At 33.9% G+C, this 20,214-nt stretch overlaps 1 protein-coding gene across 1 annotated transcript; it reads left to right on the top strand.

The window, feature by feature from the left end:
• Positions 1-1,118: 1,118 nt before the first annotated feature.
• Positions 1,119-19,929, top strand: LOC128993299 (MFS-type transporter SLC18B1-like). The gene is made up of 12 exons (XM_054417105.1): positions 1,119-1,296; positions 3,621-3,716; positions 4,654-4,727; positions 8,868-9,015; positions 9,138-9,206; positions 9,786-9,903; positions 10,929-11,044; positions 11,811-12,016; positions 12,924-13,019; positions 14,285-14,453; positions 15,580-15,814; positions 16,809-19,929. Exons 1-12 carry the CDS (start codon positions 1,180-1,182, stop codon positions 16,967-16,969), a joined length of 1,605 nt encoding a protein of 534 aa, XP_054273080.1. The 5' UTR covers positions 1,119-1,179; the 3' UTR covers positions 16,970-19,929.
• Positions 19,930-20,214: the final 285 nt, after the last annotated feature.

Genomic DNA, 20,214 nt, shown 5'->3' with positions numbered 1-20,214 from the left:
ATTTTCAATGTAAAATATAAGTACTAAATCAATGGAAATGTGGGTGGTGTAAACTGTAAATTACTGTAATTGTGGTACAGTAATTTGAATATCGTACCATTTGAAAAATTAATACTTTTTCCTCATACACTTCAGTAAAAACAGCCGTGTTTAATGCATGTATTGCAGGTCTAAATTAGCTTATTATTAACTCTACAGAGTAAAAATAGTTTTTAGTCCCTATGGAGTAAAAATCAGCTGTTGTCAACTCAGTTGTAAATTTCGATGACAATCGTATCGATCGGAATTATTTATCAGGTATTGATTTATTTTTTTAGGTGTTAGCCTATTGTTGTAGATTTCTCGACACATCGATGGTATAATGTACTGTAACACAATCTTAATAGGTAAAATGATTGAATACCTTACTAAACAGCTGCTTATTTGCATTAGCAGAATTGAAAACAAGCTGGAAGTCGTTTTCAGAGGTTATCTTTACTTGAAAATTCTTCGTTCCCTAGCTTAGTTTGTTAATTAATGATGCAATATGAGGAAAAATAAAGTTCACCAAACGGGTAAAAAGTGTCTTTTTAGGCCCTAGTAATGGAATATACTATTTTAGTTTTGTAACATATTTCGTTCAAATAATGGGGCAATATGACGACAAACCCAAAGTGTCTTTTCAACATTCGCTCATATTTTAACCTCAGCTTCGCCTCGATCGTAAAACTTGAGCTTGGGTCGAAAAGAGTCACTTAAGAGTCACTAACATAGTGTTGGGATCTATTAAAGAAAAAAGTAAAATAATAATAAAACCCTACATATATTTCTTCTCTCTCACATTATTGACATTATCTCACATTATTACCTAGGCAATTCCTTTATACGTGTACTAAAAATCACAGAAATAATTACTACAACAACCTTAGAATGTAACATTAATTAAGATCGCAACTCCACCGTCAAAACAATCGTCCACAAAACTTACACCTATCCTCCCCATACACCCCCCAACCTTTATGCAACATCCATTGTCATACGACAGAAGTTTCCACGTCGGGAAAACACGTGTATCTAGGCGAGGAGCCGAGGTCAAAGGTCACGGATTGGAGATAAGGGCAGTCCGTAGTCATTCTGATACCGCAGTGGCCACAGTGGTGCTTCGGAGTAAAGATTTGTACATAGTGTAAATATAGTGAAATGTTACCAGTAAAGAGGTTCTCCAAAAGACAGATTTGCACCCTCATCGTGTTCAGTATAGCGGACTTCTGCAATGCAATATGTGTTTCCCTGCAGGCACCGTTTTATCCTCAAGAGGTAAGATAGATGTAGAATCTTATGTGTTTCGATTTGTGTTTTGAGGTCTTATAGTCATAGAATTTTCCATACAGCATGGATTTTTTGAGTAAAGATCGCGTTAATGTCCATGGGTCCAGGTTAGTTTAGGGTGAGACCTTCTGGTCACGAGGCTTGGGTTATAATCTTGCCAAACACCAGTGTTGTTAGCAAAGTATTGGATTGTACAAGAAGATTTCTCATCCTAGTATCAAGCCTAAAGCCTGTTTTTTTTATGTTTCATGCCCAATTACACTTTAATGCAATGATTTTGACTAAATCATTCTCTAATGTTTTAGGGTACATTTTACAGTCTTCTCTTTGATCTTTAGACAAAATACAAAAAGATGCTCATTTTTTTCAAAAGTACTTATAATGTAATTTGAAAGTGGGTAAGAAACCAACAAAGAGCAAAGAACAAAATGTTCTCTATGAAAACCGGACAAATTTAACTCAAAAACTGCCCTCAATTGTTCCGTGAGGACAATAAGTTTACTGTAGAGTAATGCTAATCCGTAGTTCTATTAATGACAGAACATTTCATGTGTTATACACTATACTGTGATAATATGTTTTCATAGTTTGTTTAAGGGCTAAGCTAGCTGTTAGAGCGCAGGTCTTAGACTTTCCTAGATGTTCGTATTGAGGTTTCGCCTAGCAAGAGTTTTATTATTGAATTATGATAGAACAAGGATATTTCGGATATTTACCCTATTTTAAAATCTAAAGCCTTTTTAGCGTATTTTTTATGATCACCAACTTCTGTATGCAGTAATGTCAGCTATTTCTTTCCACGCGAGGGGATCTTTTACAGTTTGCTATTAACTCATAATCTTTTTCTCAATACCTAAAGAGAAGATACAGTTTATGGATAGGAAGTGATAGGAACTAGTTTTTAATTTGGTGAAACTAGCAAAAACTGATGGGAAACTTTTAGATATACATTAATTATTGGACAGAAACATACATATGTTTTGGCTAATTTATATTAAGAAATATATGAGGAGAAATCTTTTATCTGCTATTTTAGCTGTCAAATAATGTTGTGTAACAGTTGTTTCAAGCATATCATTAAAGCCTTAAGTCTGTTATTTAAAAACAAATATGATGGTATTAACAAAAACGAATCATCAACAAATATTAAAAGTAACTAAATAAATCAACAGTCTATGTTACACGTAAAATGGTTGGACAATACGTAGCAGCCGTAGTGTTTATATTTTAACCAGCATAGTATTCATATCGTAACTTACTAATTAAAGTGTATTAGATTACTACAAACCAAATGGTGAAAAACTGTGATAAAACTAAACAAAAGCCGCTTGAAGTCTGACACAATAGCCTACATTGCATTACTAAATACGTACAAAACTAGGTTTGCCTTCAAGTGTATAGGCTGTCAAATTTGAACAGCAAACGTATGGTAAATAATAAGCAGGCCTAAAAGTGATGGCAATTAAACATGTAATAGGTATAGTAGAGTCTACAATCAAATCAAATTTCGGACGATCCTGAGAAAAGTAAGTAGCTTTTTGACGGTTCGGAACGTTCTGAACTCGGTCCAGCTCAAGATGCATGGAGTAAAAGCTTTTACTCCATACATCTTGGGTCCAGCTGTTCCTGATCATTGGGCTTTAAATAAATGATCCTGGATAATAAAACAGCTGATCTTGGTCAGTAACAAAGCTACAAAGATTCAACTACACTATCCATTCTAAAATCATCCTTCACTCATATTTGGGTTGAAATACGCACCTAGACGGCGTACCCATCTTAATTGACTGATTGATAAAATATATCAAAGTTGTGTTTGTTTAATTTCGATTAGCCAACATATGTTAATTGCTGTTTTGTGTAGTATGTGTTTCCATGAAACTGAAACTGTTTGGTCAAACCATATTAAATGCTAACAAAGAAACATATTACACATTAATCATACCAAACTCAATTCTTCTTCATATTAATTTCACACATTTAATGATATTAATTGTATATTAGAGTCCCAAATTTGATATTTTAATAATAAAATAAAAGTAGGAACCGCTATCTATAAACAAACGTAACATGCAATTTGGTACGACCAAATGGCAATCGGGGTTTTCATGCTATGTCATGAAATATAAATATTAAACATATATTTTAATATTTGTCAAAACTTGCGACACAAATGTGTTATTAAGAATAACTCAAATTACTAGACTGGTATAGCGTAAAGTCAATTAAATAGCGAACGACAAATGTAACGTCATTTTACAAATAAAAATATACTACGCTATTTAGCTATGATTTTTCTTCCTCTTTTACAGGCGGAGAAAAAAGGTGCAACAGCTGCGGAGTATGGACTTGTGTTCGGTGTCTTCGAGCTAGTAGTCTTCATAGTTAGTCCTCTATATGGCCACTATGTGAGTACGAATCTAGTAAACTATGCATAAAATAAATTTAAAACAAGCATGCAATTGAGGTGTTGTTTATATTGATGTGTTTTGGGTACAAAACATAGTTATTTTTCACATAACATAAAAAAGTTTTATAATAAGCCTGCCATTTTTGAACTCATCGCTAGAATACCACTGCATCCCTGTTAAGATCTCATAGTGCAGTTGACAAAATCGAAATTATTAAATATAAATACTGGATTAATATTGACCATCTGGCATAGAGAATGTTTGTGAGGTTACTTTGGTAAACCATTAGTTAATGCAGGTAATCTTCTTTCTTATGTAATTGTTTATTTTTTCCCTTTAGATTAACTTAAGAATATACCTAATTTAAGTGACTGTTTTTTTTTTTTTTGGTTGAGTGAAAATAGTCTAGAATTTTTTTCCTTACTCTGAATATTATATACTTTTACATATTATCTCCTCTGGCTTAAATCTTAACCCAACTAACACTGTATCTCGGACAAGAATATTATAGTGTTAAATTTTTAAATATTTTAATTAATATTCTATGCAGTATTTTCTTTCTTAAAATTCGAATAATCTTTAAGCTTTTTTTGTAATTTCCAAATTGTTTACAATGCACATTTCTACATAGTATTTCAATGTGTATATGTTTATAACACAATTATTATAATATTAAAAAAGGTGACTAGGGTTTAGAATTTTTCATTAGAAGAATTTAGAGATACCTGTTATTTACTTGAAAAAATACTTTAGATACGTCAGACTGTGGTACCCTGTTTTGTCTGCATCTTGTAGAGCTATGTATAACTGGTTAGTAAGTACATAACAGTAACGGAATTAGTTGTTAGATTTTACAATACTTTTTGTAAAAGATATTCTTTAAATAGAGGTAGTTCTAATCGAAGCTTTCTCCTAAAACGTTTCTCTTTTCCAGTTACATAGGTTTGGCCCAAAGTTGATGTTCAACGGTGGGATATTCACTACTGGAACATGCGCCATACTGTTCGGGTAAGTTATAATATTTGGACGGAAGCTTAAGTTAGTTTTAAGTTATTACGATGATGAGTAACATTTTATTGTTTTATTCGTCCTATACACTACTGATCGTTTCAAAATCGTTAGAAAGATTTTAATGAGGTGTTTGTTATCGGAATGTTGTAATTTATTAAAATAAAACTACGACATTTAATTTCTTCTCCATAAGAATAACATACAAATTGTTTCACTTTTTTCCATTTTCTCCGTAACCGTTAGGCATACAATAACGCTTCAAAATACTAAATTATTTATTTTTAAGCACTTCATAAAGGTAAGAAGTAAATTTCAAAATTTCATGATTTTAGGGTAAAAATGGGAAAACCCAATTTTTACCCCATAAAACTACCTCCTTTCACAAGGTCCAATCATGCTGGTTCACGAACTCGTGCGAATACATGTAGATTTACACGTGTATTCTGAATTTCATCAAAATCAGATTATTTTTGCTTGAGTTATCTTACTAACGGACACATATATTTATACATAAATTTGAATCAATAATGTTTTAAGCCTCTGGGAAAAACGTTAATAGGTCCCGGGTCCAGGTCTTACCATAAGACCTACAGTAATAGCTTATTCTCTATATGGGAAATTGGATAAAAGCGAAACGTTTTATCCGATAGAGAGTTAAAACCATATTACGGGTACGATCTGAAAACTAAATGTATTTAAATAGGATCCATATAAATATTTAAATAAGATAGATATTTAAATAAGATAGATATTTAAATAAGATTACTAATGGAGTAGGTTTAATCTATTGTTTAACTTCAGCAGCCACATATGATTAAATTCGATTGTAACATGAATGGTAATTTTATCATCAAAATTAATCATATGTGACTGCTGAAGTTAGATTAAACATACTCCCTTAGTCATCCTTATGGATCATCTGAAGACAATTTTATTGTTAGTTCCGTCCAGTGCCGCTGAGCGCTGAGGTCGTGTTTTTGTTTACAATTTGTTTAGTGTAATTTCGGTTATTTGAAACCTCATTTAGTCAAATAAAATAATTTAACCATAAACAATAACTCGTCCACTAGTTATATAACCAAACAGTAAAGCAATAATCAACCCAAAAAATTATAGAAACCAAATTTCAACAGCACTAGCGCCCAGTGCCACCAACATGAAATAACACGAAAAACGAGATTCATATTTTACAAAGGAATGTGAAATCTCCTTAGTTTAAGGTTAATCTAAAGGAGCTCTTCTTCATATACAACATTATCTTTACTACCACCAAGAGCTAGAGTTGCTAATCCTTAGACCTACTTCTCCGGAACAACCTTCATAATATTTTTGGCCAGATTACTATCCTTGCTACATCTCCTTTCACTTGGGATCACATGCTTAAAACTAATTTAACCTAATTTGCCTGTATAACAGTCGGTACTCCCATTGAAAAATGAGTTAAATTAACTGCTTCTATGCCAATTATCAAGTCCTTACAGTTGTAGTGTTTGAGATAGTGAGTGAGTGAGTGAGTGAGTCGTAGGCATATTTGCCTGTTGTAAATATAGATTAACAACAGTTATTTTCAATGAATAATGCTTTTGTTCAGATTTTTGCAGTTATTTACAGTTTGATATAGATTGTAATGAAAATATTGGTGAAAAAGACCAAAACAATCGATATTTAAAGCGTCGTCTACAATCCCATAACCGACCTCTGGTCCAGTTATCACAAGTTTGGTTGTTTTCAAGTGTTTGTTCGATAACATCCGGGTACAGTCTTTCTTCTAGACAAATCTTTGATAAACTACTATTTATGTTGGGGTTATCTACTAACGTTTAGAACACCTTGTGCAGCACGTCGGCTGCTTAACTGTTATAAATTAAGTGTGAGTTTCTATTGCAAAAATATTTTAAATATGCTATATGATTTTAGCTTTGAGGTAGACTGTGGAAATTACAGACACAATACTTAATCAGGATTTGTAAAAATGATTTTAAGCTTGTCCAGTTCAAGAAGTTTTTTATTTACTCTTCAGCGAGTATTTACTATTACGATTTACTTAAGTTGTAGGATCCAAAGTCTCAAACTCTCTTAATGTATTTCTGAAACTGCCATAAAACTCATTATATTTATTTTAGAACAATAGCAGTAAAATAGGTTATTTGTAAACAAAATTTTGTCATAATGGTTACAAAATGTCTAAACTCAGAAAATCTTCTGTTCTTAGACAATTCGAATATGTAAATTGTCTAGTAGTTTGAGTTCGTAAGGGCTTCTAATAACCCTATGTATATAGTTTCATTTTATTTTTATTAAATTTCATTCGTTCAAACATTTTTGTACTCACAGTACTAAATTTACCCGATCATTTTATTGATAACCCCCATATGAATGCATTGGATGGTACAGAGAGAAAAATTACATCACAATAATAAATGAAATCCATGGAATAAAACCCAGCAATCTACCTTAAAGAATAAAACCAAGCGTTGTAAGATAAAATAAAGTTTTCCCGATTAGGTATCACATACTCGTAAGTATTAATAATTATAATTTACTATAAAAGCTATAATACATGACTGGTCTTAGAGTGCAACTACAATAAATTACTGCTCTGTAAACTAGAGTATTTTAAACATTTATAGAAAGCAAAAACTTATTAAATAAGAGTTTTAAGTACCCGTGATTAGAGAAGTAGAGCAATGATAAGAAAGCAAAATAACAATGTAGTTCAAGTGAACAGAAGTTAATAGTGATTATCATGATTTACAAATTTATGGACCATGCTTCTTACCAATAAGCTATAATTTGCAATTTATTATCAGATATCACGAGAAGATACTGCTTTGTGGGAAAATGTTAATATAAATTTCTGATTATTGTACTTCAAATCAAATGGTTCCAATCGAGATTCGCTCCAATTCAAAGCGAAAAACCAGGGCACGTTGAAGTAGCGTCGCATTCATTATATAACAAAAATAAATAAAAACACTGCTTTTTCGGTCTGTACCTTATCGTCAACCTAAGGGCAGGGTTCAAGTTCAAAGTTGAGATAGTACTAAGATAGGGTTTTGACCGATGGCTATTTGCCGTCGATTCTTGTAATTAAATAGTGTACTTGTTGCCTAAAATGATATCCAAAATGTAGCACAGACTTGAAGCTTAATATGACTATTTTGTTTATTTATTTGCGGAAACAACAATGACATCTCATTTGACAAATTCGTGGAACAACAACAATAATAAACATGACAAGGACTACAAACACTCAAACAATTAAATATTTCAATATCTGTCTTGGATTGCATGGCCATACGAAAACAGTGGATAAGATCAATTTTCACAACACAAAAAAAAACTTGTTTGAAACAAGTGATTGTTTGTTAAACATTATAAGTAATAACAACACATTTCAGAATAAAATGTGTACATTATAGTACGATAAAGGAACTATTATATATGCGAAGTGTATGTTTTCATGGATATTATTGGCCAACAATATGATTTAAAATAAAATATCAAATGAATACAACCATCTATCACAAAGCCCCTGCCATACACCATCATAAACATTAAATAATTAAATATGTATTTTTATCTCTGGATCATCTATATGGCTATGTACGTTGTAGCTATAGTTTGAACGGCTGTAAAATAACAGTCAAAACATTGTGTCGAATCGTAAATTTATATAGTATAGTAAGAAAGAATAACGAATGCTGCTACACATTATAGTGATAAATATGAACAAATAATTAAATATTATGATGCCTAAGACGAATAAGTAAATCAATATTTGTTATTGCCATAAAAGGAGTAGTGTTCATAATTTTGTAATTCAAACTTGTGGACGATTTCGAATACACCAAACTTAGACTTTTAAAAGTGCCTGCTCACACAAAACAAACTATAAAACCTTTATAGTTTGGCATAGAATTTAATAAATTGTTGAGTTGTTTCGTTAGCCTGGTGGTTAGCGTCTTGGTGCAAGAGGGGTGGGTTCAATACGCGGCATATCCACAAGAACCATTAGAGTTTAGAAAACTTTCATTGGAGAGCGTTCGGGATCCTTAAAATTAATGCCACTTTTTAGATACTAACGAAAAAAGTGTTATTTATAATTCATTACTAATTTGTCAACGTTATGTCTAGGATGCTAGACCGGGTTGAGGGCCACTACCCCTTCATCGTGCTGTCTTTCGTCATCAGGATAGTAGAGGCTATGGGCAACGCCGCCTTCCTGACTGCATCTTTCGCCATCATCGCCATGGAGTTCCCAGACAACGTCGCCACTACTTTTGTAAGTTAATACATATTCATTGCTAGATCTTTTATAACCATGCTTGGTCATTTATAACCATTAGTTAAACTTTAACCTCGTTTTCATAAAAAAAAAAACTAAAAATCTGTTCCACTTTTCAGGCTTCTCTAGAAACATTCTTCGGCTTGGGTCTTATCGTCGGGCCTACAGTTGGAGGTGCTTTATACCAGGTATGTTTTTACTTACAAACTCTTAGGTAGTTTCCAATGAACCAATCATCATCACGGATGCCTTTGGGTGAGGTATTTCCTTCCAGGATTCCTGGGTTTAGTTACTGTAACACCATGATCGATGGGGTTTTAGGTAAGACAAAATACTACACAAAGTGTTTGTTGCCTACCCTGATCTGTGTACCAATCAGGTGAGGAAAACCTGTAGGTATTCTAAGTAAAGAAAGTTGTTTCTGTGTTTAAAATGTTTACCGCAAGAAAACCCATATGAACATGATATGACCGAATTCTTTACAACGTCGCACTTAGACGTCTGTGGCTCAGATACGGACCGTGGGTAAATCATCCATAGGGTTAGCCATGCCATAATGCCATGTTTCGGTGGCTCGAAACCCATGGCTGTATGTCTACTTATCAAATAGCCTTACACACACACACCCACGAAGATAAGGGGACAACGTTATGAAAAATAAGCGGCTAGAACATTAGGATATTCTTTTAGGACAACTGAAACATATTATATGTGGATTCCGTATATTTTGAGTATGGCATTTTATAATATTTGTTCTGTTTTGGCAGCTGGGAGGATATGAACTCCCTTTCCTTGTTCTCGGCAGCTGTCTGTTCATGTCTGCTGTGATCACCTTCTGTGTGTTGCCGGACCACGGGGACCGAGAGGTTGAACCTCATTCTGGAGGTAACCCTAAAGTGTATCATCATTAGTGTGCTTGTGTAAATGTCGTTTGCTAATATTGGAATCTGAACTAACAGTGTGTGCTCTAACCTAACACAAAAGTCAGTTGGATAAGTAAGGGGGAGAAAACATTGGTTATACGCTTAGGACTTGGGTACAAGATAAGCTTAAAATCTTTGTACAATATCTTGTTGCAAAGAACAATAGAATGTGTATGTAAGCTATATCTATTTATCTCTTAAGAGTCAGAAGTCTTTGGATAATTTGAACGAATATTCAACTAAGAATTTATTTTTATTATACCAGATTTATTCGTTGAGTACGATGGTGTAAAAGGTAGATTCGAAACTGAAGTTGCGAAAAAGCCGAGCCGCCCGGACTGATTTTCTACACCCGGGCTGCCAGGGCTGATTTTCTACATTCCCGGTAGGGACGGGTTGACCACAACGGCCCGGGCCATGTCGCCAACCCATGTCAGCCCCGTGCGACTTGTATAGCCCTGTCCCATCGGCCTCCTTGGGGAACCCTTCCTTTCCGGGCCGACGCTTTTGACCCGGGTCGATTTTCGCCCCAGGCCGCCCGGGCTCGCTTACAGTGCCCGGACACAGCCCGGCTGTTATTGAACCCATACTTACATTGGGTTATTGTACCTACTAAGAACAACATATTTTTTTCTGGCAGTAGCCTTGAATCTTAACTCTTATCTCTTTCTCATCCTATATCAATGAGGGAAATTGGAGGGATAAATATTTCGAAAAGTTCCCTCGCTACCTGGCAGAACCCGCGTGGTGGTTCAATTGTTTTGCAACCCTACGAAACTGAACCTTATAATCCGCTCTAATGATCGTGGCGGTTCAAGTATCTCGGGACGGCAATAAAAATCGTGGCGGTTCAATTACAGCTTGCCAGGTATGTAAGAGGTATTGACGTGTGTTTTATTTATTTATTTACTACCCTCTTAGTCCCTAATGACATTATTAGTTTTTTAACCGATATTATATCATATTAACTGACAAACTCTGTTTTAGCCAGTCTGCTAGAAGTCCTCCGTATTCCTGGCGTGTTCCTGGCCGCCTGTAGCATCATTGTCACCTCCATGAGTATTGGATTCTTGACAGCAACCCTAGAACCTCACCTCAGACAGGTATTATTTCTCTAAGCTCACTTTATAATCTTTGGCAATGATTAGAAGAACATTCTATAGTCGTTCTATTCCCATTTTAAACCTGTGGTCAGTTTGATAATACAATTAATTGGTTTTGTTAAACTTGACATTCGAGGATTGCTGATAATCATTGATTGTTTCGTACTCAGCCACCAATCTTAAGTGATAATCTTTGAATACTACGATAAAAATTGTTTTTAATATACTTTTTCTATAGCAGGTTCATTTAGATCATTAATCTACCCTACATCCAAAAGCCAATGGTATTATTGTTAAATTACCATAGCCATCAAGATGGAGTGTTTAATGTCTTCTAAGAAAAATGATTACCTAAACTGTAAACACATTCGTTAATCGTAAAATGAATATATTTTAGTATAAACTCAATGAGTAAATAGATATCAGTGCAATTATTCCATAGCAAATTTTGGAACAAAACATATTGTCCCTACTGCTCTACTTACTATATACCATGCCTGTAATAAACTTATGATCTTTTAATTGTTCAATAATTCTTGAGCAATAGACTATTTCTGTGTCATATTTATCTACAAACTATGAAAACCACAACCATTGTTTACATTGCATTAGCTTTATGATTAATCTTTTTTGATAATACAGCTAATAATTAATTATTATCTTGATATCTTTATGTGTCTTTGGTATCCTGGAACATTACTGAACCTAAAACGTCTAAGATAATTTTACATACATGATTTCCTCTCATAAACTCCTTGTTACTCAGTTCGAACTGAAGCCGATGGTTCTGGGGGTGATGTTCGTCATCAACGGAGGCACCTACGCCGTCACCGCCCCCTTCTTCGGCTGGCTTGTTGATAAGAAAGTCAAGGCCAAGTTCATCGCCCTGTTTGGCTGTGCTCTTCTTATCATCAGCTTCCAAATGATTGGTCCAGCGCCTTATTTCTCTGCCCCACCCCCGGGATCAAGCAAGTATGTTGATATATAACTAACTAATATAAAGTACCTCTATTTTATACGCCTAGTCTTTATATAAGCTAATTTATACAGTATAAGTCTGGTCCCTAATGGTAAATTTGATGAGGATTCTGTTTTCCCAATAGAATTCATCCACATCTTTTGAAAAATACATTAAAATGTTATACTATTAATTGTAGTATACTTACTAACCTGTTAGGGTAAATAGGCTTGATGCAGTAGTTCTTTTGTTTAAATTTTCGATTGAGAACTAACTTAGCATTTTTTTTATGGCATTGTTTGACACGTGTCCACCCCTATGGTAACAGAAGTATGTTAAAATCGTACTAAAATAGTTATTTATTTACCACAAACCTACGTGGAATTTTAAACTTTATGAATGTAGCTCTGCTGTGTCCCTCAGTTTGGCTAGTATTTATTTATTTATTTTGATTAATTACAGTAATGTTTGTACCTTTTTGTTGGAACAAACATTACTATAATTGTTCGAACTATCAATATTCCGAGCAATATCTCACATATGTACTTCTCATTTGAAATACTGTACCAATGTTCTCAACGTTAAAAGATTTATCTAATTCCAGTGAGGACTACCAGGAATTCCAGGGAGGTGAGTGTTAGTAATAGTAATCAAAAATGATATTATCTGTACCGGTCCGTAAGACACGTTTAAAATACTAATCGTGTTGTGTGTGCGCAAAATAGCTCTAAAGCGGGAATTTATCATTCCTGCTCCTGCTCACTAATCAGCTGTTTTTCACAGTTGTCATTGCTGCTCTTGAAATGTAGCTCAGCTAGAGCTTCTACAGTTCTCGAGCGGTAATGACGTACTTTGTGCTCTTAATACACAAATAGCTATTTCCATTCAGTATTTTTCATTTGCTTCCCATGTGTGATACAGGTTGTTGCTGGTAGTGATCGGAGGTTTGCTGATCCATGGTCTAGGCATCGCGGCACAACTCGTTTCATCCTTCTCTGACGCTCTACAAGACGCCATGTATGTTATCTATTTCATCGCCTTATATTGCATTGCTAATATATCCTTTAAGTATAACTTTTGTAAAACTTTATGTGTTTTAGTTATTAGAGATCATAAGCTTAAAAAACCCGTAAATTATTCAAATGATCTATACCATAAAGCATTTCTTTATGTCTCATGGTAGTTGCATATAGTTTTATATGAACTAGAGGTCGTCCAGAGGTCGAAAATTTGACCAAAATGTAATGTACAGGATTCTCTATTTTCACCCCATAAAACACGTGATTGGAATTTCTTCCATTTGTTGTGATTTTCTGTTTATATTTTGATGTTATTTTGTTACCAGATTGGCAACCCATAAAGCCCATGTAATTTTTTTTTAAATATTAATTCATTTTTGTGCCTATTTTAAAGCCTATTTTAGTTTATAAAGGGATTCTGCACACCTACAGGAAAATATTTTTCTAACAGTACAATGTGCGTAGATTTGCCTTGTGATAAACACGAGGTTAGAAACAAGGTTTTAAACAAACATGCTTGCCTTTTAATATATAGATAGCATAAAATTAAAAAAATCTAATCGCTTATTGATTTGTAATATAAAACCTATATAAATACTCTTTGTCGCATTTTTATCAGAAAATAAGGATCCACTGACCTATAGTTGAAAAGATAACAATACCTTCACTCTTGAAGCCGCCTGTTTGTAAAAGGCATAATGAATATCATTTTAAGCCCCAACGAATCGTAGCCATGAGGTTTGCTAGTAAATATAATTATTAAATGATTAAGTCTATAAACCTTTCACTAATACAAAAATAGTGAAATTCAGTATAGTCTTTGACTATTAGTAGACTTCCTATGCCTATGTTTAATCTGTAATCAATTTAAGAGTAAAAACGAATGTTTCACTAAGCAAAAAAAATCCCCAAAATTGTACCCAAACAAAACTGAAATAAATTCTTACTGATTACTGTAACATTAAAGTCAGATCGTAAGTATTATGTTAACAGTTTCACCCTTTCGAAAGGGTGCTATATGAATAATAAATTATTGATGACAGCTGGACCACACAGATGACAGGTCTACTTCAGTATCTAAAACATAGGATATAAATGGATTTTTAGAGTGTTTTTGGCCTCTGGGGACTATAAAATGAAAAATAAAATCGGCTTGGAATATAGGTCTTACTATGAATTGAAGATACAGTAGCTCGATTATTGTACTACACTGAAACGTATGTTTAACAGCAAACGATTCAATTTTGACCATTTTCTCTCTAGAGCGCACGGATTTCCCAACAACCTGGAGACCTACGGACTCATCTCCGGACTCTGGACGTCGACCTTCGCCTTTGGGGCGTTCGTGGGTCCCTCTGTGGCGGGCATCCTCTTCGACACCGTCGGGTTCCGGAACAGCACCTTGTTTATCGTCGTCTGCAGTGGCGTCGTGGTAAGTGTTGCATTCAAAAAGTGTCAAGTCAGAAAATGGATTAACAGCTGCTATAGAAATTTTAAAATTAATTGATATATTATATTCAATAAGCTGTCTATATTAAAATAGGTTTTACTTTTTAAGGTGCACAGTTAGTTATGTAGAACATGGTAGAACATAACATTGTGTAGATATAATAGTTGTGTTACTTTTTTTGGAACATTACATACGACTTATTGTTTCACCATAGTCCAATCAGGGACTCAACCTTGTAGCTTTATCATCTTTATGGATTAGTAGAAAACGGTTTAATTTAAATCAAGGTTCTTTTGAGCGTGATGGTTGATTCTCCAGGAAAGTACGGCATGCTTTCAAAACTTTCTATTTAGTACAATAAATTAGAACGACACAATTTTGTACCCTCACATAATTACAAAAGTTTAAAGATCACCCTGAAATGTGTACTCAGGAGAAACTTAAAGTTTGACACAATGTATTGTTACCGAAATTAAATTCAAACAAACCCAGCATCATTAACCAAAATAGGTTTTGAAATGTGCTGTTAAGAGTTATAAACATAAAGAATTAATTTTTAAAAAAATCCTATACTACAGTCCCTTCAATATTAGTGATGCCGCATTGCTACATATAGGCTTGCTACGAGTCGACACTGTTGTGCAGGCGTCTTAATAATACTGGCTACCATTCACAACTGTTCAATGATACGGTGACTAATATTTTTGGTAACAGATAAAAAAAAATTAAAAAAAAGACACGGAAATGATTGTGCAACAAAGGGTTTGATCTCATACGCGTTTAGGACAACAAATCCTAAATACGAGTAAAATGTGATAAATACAAGTATGTCTTGTATACAATAAAAATTATATCCAACCATTTTGGTGACCAGGCCAAAAATAAGATGGAATCAGAGAAGGTTGGGAGCTTGAAGAGATGGATTTCCCAACCCCTATTAATCACATTTTTCTTACATAGAGAAGTGCCTAACTTCTCTATGCCTCTTACAAGCCGAAGAAGACAAGCCGGGGGTTCTATTCAATTTCTGTAAACAAGGGAGACTGTTGACTGGTTGGCTATGAAATTTGTACAATATTCGAGCACCAACTAAATCTCCATTTCGCAGGGTATGTTCGTCCTGATCTTCCTACTCTGCACCAAGCAAGGATCAATGTATTCGGAGATCAAACCCGATGGCTCCTGCGAGGACATGAAGAAGACCCTAGCGGACTCACAGAACGGCCTGAGTGACCACTACAGCAGCAGCTACGGTCATCTGCCCCTGGGGTCCTCCCAGAGTATCAGCTGTGCGCCGGGCATGAGCGGGTACATCACGGGCAACAGCTACAGAAACAGACTAGGTGAGTCGAATGGTAGGCATTCTAGGAAATAATACTACCGAAAGGTTACAGAATAGAAATAGCTCTCCACCCTGATAGATAAATTATGCAAATTCTTCAGCCTCGATCATTATTAAAAATCAATGTTATGTAAAATCAGATTAACCAAAATTAGTTACATTGCACTGTTTAAGCGAATTTGCCTATAGAGAAGATGCTATGGTCCGAGGCACTAGAAGTAAAAACTGGATGAAAAAACTGCATGAGTTTGCTTGTTTAAGGATTTATTTTGACAAATTTGGCATCTTCTTTAGTTCATCCTATATTATTGACATTTGATTTTAAAAAAAATGGCTTTTCTATAGCAGTGAACCCAATTACTCATTAAACAAAAATGTATTTTAAAAGAGAATAAATTTGAAATTTTAAAGGAAATAGTGTAAATCAATTCAGATAAATTTAAACTCACTTAGTCTGTTGGCTTGCTGCGATGGACGTATTATGTGATATATTGACTTATAATAATGTAAGCAGGAAAGTGCACAAATTCCACTCAAATGTGACTGAAAAGTATATTGTTCTACGGATTTGAAGAAAACCCCCTCCCTGCAAACAATTTTAATGTTCAACATTTTATACATATTTTTTGATACTTTCAAAAGGTCATTATGTTTAAAAAACGTTTCGATGTGTTTATTGTCTCTATAATAGTTGACACAAAGTTCCTCTTCAAGACGAACATTTCAAGTACATGGTTCACAGTAAAGTGACTTGTAGTTTCCTCAAAAGTTCATTGGTACTCTTATATTGAGATTTTTATTAGGCCTACACAGATATTTCGAACGCACTGAGATGTCTAAAAGCTACTAAGTGTGAGCTGTAACCTCCCTAGCCACTGCGCACCATGAGTGTTTAAACATTTGCTCATAGCTTTGTAGAGTATCCCTCTAATTTATTGTGTTTATGCATTTTGGACCATTGTTCGAGAAAAACTTTGATTTTCCTTGTCTCGTAGGTGAGCTACACAGGCGGCAGAGTGACGCGTACCCAGCCTCGTACCAATACAGCTCCAGCTACGGCAGCATCTCTGGGGGTGAGCACCACCGTCGCTACAGCAGCAGGCGCGGCAGCACGGACATGAGGAGCAAGGGAGGCTACCGCAGCGGCTTCGAGTAGCTCCGTCAGCACGGCTGAATTTGTATCTTTACTGATGTATTGCGCAAAACCGATTCTTTTCTTTCAAAGTAGGGTTTAGATCATCCAATCGAAATTGGCCACGGTAAGATCGAATCGGAGTCTCTAGTAGTGTACAGTGGTAAACAATTGTAACACAGCTTTGTCAAGCCATGTTTTGTTTCATCAATCGTGGATGGTAGGAGTGATTTCATAGACTTTTTATTGTAAATTAATTAACCCAACTAAACAGGGTGTCCCGTAACTCTCTGGACATATGTATATAGCATTATTCCTTAGGTCAAGACAAACACATTTCACCATAGGAACATGGGTCTGTGATAACTAGTTTTCCGTCTGTCTGTGTTTATAGGATTTATAAAAAAAACGAATAACTCCTAAACGGTTTGAGATACAGTGGTGATATTTTGCAAACATGTTAATCTTATTAAGACCTATTATCGTTAGAAATTATACAAACAAATTATTAACCGTTTCGGAATGGCGGAAATTTAAAATATTTGATGCCAAATTTCAAGAAAACCGTTTACTTTACAAAAAAATTGCAAGAGACAAAAAAGTTAGGAAATCTTATGTAGTTTTCAATGATACCTTGTTAAGGATGAATAAATAATTACAGAGAAACGAGTTATTTGCGTAATGTATGACCACTTTTCACTATTTAAACAATGCTAATACCCCTTTTAACGCTATATACATATATCCAGAGAGTTACGGGACACCCTGTATAGAACAGATGTATACATCCATCATTTTAATCGAAAACTGTTAAATTATGATGGTATAATTCTTTCTTTTTCCGCTATGCATTGATAGATTATGTACCATAAAAGTTATCGTAGATTACAGTAAGTTTTACTTTCGGCCAGGTCCACATTTTTGACAAAAGTCAGTAAATGTCACCTGTAGACCCTGACGGTGGCTCATTTCATCTATAAAAGTCAACTCGTTCCATTTCCATTCTAGTACTGGTTTCAACTTTAACATCACAATTTTATATCTACTTGTTTCTACTGTCAAAGCTTATATTCACTGAAGATTCATTCAATTCATTCTGGTATATCAGTAATCTAACATTCAGTGGATATCCTAGCGTTGACAAAAACATAACGTTTTAAATTACTATCTCGGAACTATTAGAAAGGGTTAGGATCTTAAAAACCATAGAAATTAGGAGGCTTTTTTAGGTTTTAAACATCATGGGATGAACAATGTTTTAATAAATATATATAGCAATGCCTATCGAGTGAATTTATTATAAAGTGAATTTATTACTTTACCAGTGATCCGGAGGCTAACAACACAATGTTTTAACTAAAGATGGACTAGCTAGACGGTGACTTGTTCTCTAAACTAACATTATTGACAAAGGTCACAGTTTTACTAAATCATCTATAGTAACTGTGTTTCATTGTTTGAATTCATTCAACATTCGTATTTACGAAACGTCAACTAAAAAAGCCTAATACTTCTTTCAACATAGTTATAACTACCTATGCCAAAATTATATCCGACACAAAAAATCAAACAGATTTGCCAAGTTTAGACAAAATCAGTTATATTTTTGCAAATTGACTTGAAAGCTAATAAAAAATACACCACTAAACACTATTTTATTGCGATCTATGTGAACAAATCAAGTAGTGTAAAAAACACATCTTTAACTCAATATGCCCTGAACAAGGTACAGAGGAAAATATTGTACAATTGTAAACCAAATTATGTTAGCGAACAATTAAACTAAGTTAGTGTAAGTAAGAAATTTGTTAACTTATTTAAATTTTTACGAATCTATGATTTTAAACTTTTAACATTCGAATTTATAAGCTTGCCAGTGTCTTGAGATAGAGATTATAGGAACTATTTTTATTAAATAATATTAGTTATTGTGTGATGCTCACTAAAAGTAATATACATTTTAACTAGTTTTTATTACATTGTTATTTGAAATATCCAGTGATATTTTTAACAGTGATATCAATACTGTGATGATATAAGTGTTAGGGAGAATCGGTAGCGAGTTTTATAACCGTATCGGCCCAAAATATAATGCCAGTTGGGTGGGATCGCTGATTAAAACTAGCTAAATTAGTTTTCAATAACAATACCAGAAGTTATGAATCGTATTGTATGTTATTCAGACATTTTTTGGTTCTATAGACAGCTTTTTCTGGCTTTTCCCAAGCAATACTACTATGTATCTACACTTGAAATCATTCGCAAGACGGTAAATATAGTCTATACAAGTTGTTGCAATGGCGATCAAATTTGGTCTGAAAAGATTACTGGAATGATCGAAATCGATCGCCATTGTAACATGTTCCATTATTGCCATATTGTGCAGTGCAAGTAACTGTACCGTTTATAGAAAGTTGCTGTAAGACACGTTTGTATAATAGAGCTTACGAGTAAAAATGCTGGAAAAGAAGTCATTACAAAATTAGGACTCTAAACCGAAACGTAATTTTCTGTATGACTATAAACGCACCAATTGAATTTCTTACCACTTGGAAACGAAACAGTAAATTCTGGATGCAAAATTGATTGCACACATCTTTTTCTTTTTTAACATTATACATGATCGATTTAACCTTCGCTATCTATTCTCCTTGGCCTTAATAATGCCCACCGAATTACTCTTTTAATTTAAGATGCTAGTCATAAAATAGTTTTTGCCATACCGAATTTTAAAATAAATCTAAATTATTTTCTATACATTCCTTCTCTTATGTCAATCTTAGCCACTTCTTAGCCTTATAAAACGTATTCTCCAAGATGCAATTGTTTTACTTCTTTGAAAGCGTATGGATGGATTGTTTTGAGATTACTAAATATTAATTGACTTAAGTTTATATTTATTTTGACTGTATTTTGAATATATGAGCAATAAGTGTTATAAACGCATGTTCTATTGTTGTTTTATAAAAATTTATTTTTAATTGGGTGTGTTTTATTTTGTTTGCCGTAATTTTAAGTATGTAAGTAAACACAACTATAAGCTTAATATTTTCTCACTTTCTCACTCAACAATCTATATATTAATAGGCAATCATGTTTCTTTAAAACCTTTTTTCTCAGCTCGTGTGCATCGCAGGGAAAATATACGCATATTGTTAAAATGCTATAGAATGTTATCTATTTTCCTGTAGATGTGCAGAATCCCTTTATAAACTAAAATAGGCTCAAAATAAGCAAAAAATTTGTTTGAAATTTGAAAAATAACTAAC

Source organism: Macrosteles quadrilineatus, unplaced genomic scaffold, assembly GCF_028750875.1.
Source record: "Macrosteles quadrilineatus isolate MER2022 unplaced genomic scaffold, UCM_ALF_1.0 Scaffold_4__1_contigs__length_99947679, whole genome shotgun sequence".
In the NCBI taxonomy this organism is placed as follows: domain Eukaryota; kingdom Metazoa; phylum Arthropoda; class Insecta; order Hemiptera; family Cicadellidae; genus Macrosteles; species Macrosteles quadrilineatus.
Note: the sequence above shows the minus strand (reverse complement) of the source record. Positions and strands in the feature narration are given on the sequence as shown.